The sequence below is a fragment of the Emiliania huxleyi genome (assembly GCF_000372725.1).
Source record: "Emiliania huxleyi CCMP1516 unplaced genomic scaffold EMIHUscaffold_431, whole genome shotgun sequence".
NCBI lineage: Eukaryota > Haptophyta > Isochrysidales > Noelaerhabdaceae > Emiliania > Emiliania huxleyi.
In genome coordinates, this window is record NW_005198744.1 from 25,919 (window position 1) to 30,059 (window position 4,141).

General features: G+C 67.9%; 2 protein-coding genes across 2 annotated transcripts in view; one reads left to right on the top strand and one right to left on the bottom strand.

Annotated features, from left to right (window-relative positions):
• Positions 1-2,575: 2,575 nt before the first annotated feature.
• On the bottom strand, positions 2,576-3,301 carry EMIHUDRAFT_370223 (hypothetical protein; the record flags this gene model as incomplete). Its single annotated transcript, XM_005769078.1, has 3 exons — positions 3,263-3,301; positions 2,694-3,119; positions 2,576-2,666 (listed from the first exon to the last, which is right to left on the bottom strand). A coding segment is annotated over exon 2 (271 nt), but the record flags the coding sequence as incomplete, so codon positions are not given.
• Positions 3,302-3,442: 141 nt separating this feature from the next.
• Positions 3,443-4,141, top strand: part of EMIHUDRAFT_118863 (hypothetical protein) — a gene marked incomplete at both ends in the record, with an annotated part of 8,367 nt that continues 7,668 nt past the window's right edge. Inside the window, one exon of the mRNA XM_005769079.1 lies at positions 3,443-4,039. Within this exon, the coding sequence (XP_005769136.1) occupies positions 3,443-4,039 (597 nt within the window). The remainder of the gene's footprint in view (positions 4,040-4,141) is intronic.

Consider the following 4,141-nt stretch of genomic DNA (forward strand, 5'->3'; position numbering starts at 1 on the left):
CAGCCTCTCAAGGGAGGTTAGGTCGGCGATCGAGCTGGGCAGCTCGCCGCGGAGGGCGAGGCCGTTGAGGTCGAGTTCGACGACGTTGCCGTTGTGATCACACGTAACGCCGGCGAGCTGCTGGCAGTCGCCTGCGCCGTCGAGCCCGGGCGGGCCTGGCAGTACGGCCGTCGGGTCGGAGGAGTTCGAGTCAAGCCGCGAGGCGAAGAGCCACTCGCAATAGGGGAGAGTGTCGTAGTTGCGCTCGTCGCCCGAGGTGTTGAAGCGCGCTTGGTGGGCGTACGTCTCGGCAGGGTCGAGGGTGTGCTCGAACGAGTAGCGGCCCGCCCGGTGGTGCTCACTCGTCCAGTGCCGGTTCACGTCCAGCGGTGGCTTGGAGAGGTCGAAGAGGGGAAGCTGCTCTTGCGATGGCTTGCAGGTGGACTCGTACAGCTCCCGCAGCGCCCGCAGCTGTGGCAGCGGAATACCGCCCCCTTCGGTGCGCTGCAGCACGGTAAAGGTGAGCTCCGCAGTCAGCACGCCTACAAATGACCAACCGGCAGCTGCCATAGCTAGTCGATCGGCGTAGACAAGCTACCGACACAGCTCACCGCTCTCGGCGTCGTCGTAGTCGTCTGCGAGCGAGCGGAGCGTGAGGTAGGCCCAGCCTTCGTTGATGGCCGGATCGGTCCCAACCACACAGTCGCGCGGGTAGAGGGCACCCTCGCCGCAGAACACGTTGGTCCCCTCCGAGGCGGTGTGGTAAAAGTCTCGGCCGTGGGTGTGGTCGGGCTCGAACGTGTAGACCGTCGCCGACTCGCGCGTGAAGTAGTTATATCTAGCGGCGAGGGTGGGGGCGAGGGCGAGGGCTAGGGTGAGGGCGAGGATGAGGGCGAGGGTGGGGGTGAGGGGAGGGGTATGGGGGTTTGGCCAGGGCTAGGGGGTTGTGGGTTTGGTCTGGGGTTGCCCGTTGTAGTCGGCGGAGAACTGGCCGTCGACGGTTGCCGAGACATAGTGTGGCACGACGTGCCAGTCGTAGAAGACGACGAACGGCTGGCTCGCCTCCCACTCGTACCTCAGCACCGCGCCGGCGGGAATCCATATCCGGCAATATGCAGACTCTCGCGCGTTGAGGGAGAGCGTGACGGGGCATCCGCTGGCGAGGGTGTTGATGCCACCAGCGCCGAAGAGCGGGATGTACTGACCCGTCTCATCCTGCGCCTCCGTCAGTCGGGGCAGCGCTTCGAAGTCGTCGCGCGGCACCAGCGCCTCCTTCCCTGGCCAGGCAGGGCAGGTTTCGTCGATCCTCGTCTTGGGAGGCGGCGGCGGTGCGGGACACGCGATGTGTCCCGGCGGCGGCGGGGTGTAGGGCGGATCGGGCGGCGACGGCGACGGCGGGGGCGGTTCAGGCGGCAGCGGCGGCGCGGCTGGAGGAGATATTGGCGGCGGTGGCGATGGGGCCGGCGGCGGCGGCGGCGGGGCGTCTGGCGGCGCGGGCGACGCCGGCGGGGCGTGCGGGGGCGGCGGTGGCTTGGGGTACAGAAAGCGATCGCCGCAGTCCGCGCAGTCCGAGCCGAGATCGCAAAACGACCAGAGGGAGCCTGCGACCAAGGCGCGTGGGGCGGGTTAATATGAAAAGCATACAATGCGCCACGCAGGTGGAGGATCGCTCTTTCGCTCTCTTCTGAAGCGCGCCTTCGCCGCCATCGTCGCACTCGTTGTCGTACGGGTGACTGCATGTGTTGGTGCATACTGTCGCGCTGCTCTCACCGCCCACGTGGGCTGCCCCATCAGACTGCGAGGTGTTTCCATTGCCCGCACCCGCCTCTGACACGCACTGAGGAATGTCGCAGAGCTCCCACCGCACGTCGGGCGAGACGGTGTAGCACCACGGCGCGGGCTCTCCATCAGGGTTGCGGCAGTAGTTGGACGGCAAGTCGTGGTGGTGTGTGTGTGTGTGAGGCGTATCTTCGGCCCACGGCTGGCAGGCGGTGCCGTTGGCGGTGACCGACACATTGCCGGTGTAGGTGGAGCCGTCTCCGACGTAGCAGTCACCCGCCTCATCAGCGAGTCGGCGTATGCCGTGCGCCCTGGCGGGCGCCAGCAACATGAGCAGCATCTAAAATCCTGGCCCGCCAAACACCCACAACTCCCAACCATGAACACGACGGAGGCTCGTGGGAGAAAGAAGAGGAAACCGCGAAAAAACCAAGAACTACAAGTCTTTACCACCCAAGACTGCTTTCAGACGCTTACGCCAATTTCCGCTCAACCTGCGCAAATCGTGACCCCCAGAACTCGTGATACCCGAGGAGTCTCGAGCTTCAGCTGGCGAATCATGCCGCTCTCGGCACAGAAGCAGCGCGAGCGCCGCGCCGCGCAGCGCGCTGCCGAGGCTCAGGACGCGGCTCGCGGGCAGCGCAACCGCCCGGCGCCGAGCCGGTGCTAGGCCGCCTCCGCTGCGCCTGCTTCCTTGCGCGCCGCTGGACGTCGGCCGAGAAGACCGCTTCCCTCTGGGGACCCGACTCCGCGAAGATCGCGCGCGCGTCGTGAGTGGCGGCGCGCGCGCGATCTCCGTTCCCGGGCACGCCGGTCGCAGTGGCATGGGCTCCCAGGCTCAAAAGCGCTCCCGCCAACAGCGAGCGAGCGCCGCCGCTGCTCCTCCTCCCGCCGCCTCTCACCGAGACTCGGTGCCGCCGTTCTCGCCGCCGCCGCCGCCGCCGCCGCCGCCGCCGCCGCCGCCGCCGCCGCCGCCTCGCGCCTCGCCTCCGTCACCGCCGCCCTCCATCTCGCAGCGGCGCGTCCCTCTCTGATATGGCGCGGGCGCCTCGCTCACTGGCGCCTCGCCGCCGCCCCCCCCCCCTTCTCGCGCCGCTCCGCTCGTGGCCGCCGCCTCCCCTGTCAATCCCGCCGCCTCCCCTGTCATCCCGCCGCCCGCACCACCGCCGCCACCGCCTCGCGCCTCGCCGCCGCCGCCACCGACCGCCCTCCCGCCTGCGCCGCTGAGCGCGGTGCAGGGGGCGAGCCCCCGCTGCGCAGCCTCACCGCAGTGCACTGCGCTCTCCGCGCCCCTGACGATTAGTGAGGAGGTGTTGCACAGCATGGAGCTCGGCGGGCGTTTAGCGAGCCCCTCAGCTAGAGTGAAATGCTCCCGCGCGAGTATGTTTGCCGCAGGCTGGCCAGATCGGACGCGTGGAGGGAGTCTAGGATGGGGAGAGAGGGAGGGGTAGAGGATTGGTTGGTGAACAGTCTGTCTGTGTCTAGGTTAGAGAGCAAAAGGGATAGAGGGAAGAAGGGAGGGAGGGGCGTTTCGTTCTAAATTGATGAGAGGACTAGCACTTCACCGCCCGCACACTGCCGCCCATCCCTCCAAACGGGCTTCTTGGGTGGAAAGAGATGCCACCGGCGGCTCGTCCGGTTACTCAAAACGGTCTGGTTCTTGGTGAATGCTCTAGGCACAGGAATGCTAGCACGGACACGCATCGCCGTCGCGAGCGGCACGGCGGCGCTCCTGTCGCGCCACCGCTCCGTCGCCGAGCTCCTCTCGGGTGGCGAGGCACTCGGTGGCTCCGCTGACGAGGAGATCTCCAACTGGTCGGCGACGCACTCGGCGATGCCGTCGCTCTACTTTGAGCCGGACTCGACGGATGCAGTCGGGCAGGTCATCGCCTTCATGCACGCGGCGGGGCAGAAGCTTCGCGTCGTCGGCTCGGCGCTCTCTCCCAACGGGATTGGCTTGTCAGACGGTGCGATGATCAACATGGCCCAGTGCTCCAAGATCCTCTCTGTCGACCCCGAGCGGCGGCAGGTGACGGTGCAGGCGGGTGCGCGCGTCAGCGAGGTGGTGGAGGCGCTCCGCCCTCACGGCCTGACGCTGCAAAACTACGCCTCCATCGCCGAGCAGCAGATCGGCGGCTTTGTCCAGGTCGGAGCACACGGCACGGGCGCCGCGATCCCTCCGGTGGACGAGCAGGTGGTGAGCATGCGACTGATCACGCCCGCGCTGGGCGAGATCTGCCTCTCCGAGGCAGACAACCCGCGCCTCTTCCGCCTGGCCAGGGTGGGGCTCGGCGCGCTCGGCGTCGTCTCCGAGGCGCTCCTCCCACTCCCTCGCACTCTCCCTCGCTCTTCCTACGGCCCTGCGCTCAACGCCCGCTCGCTT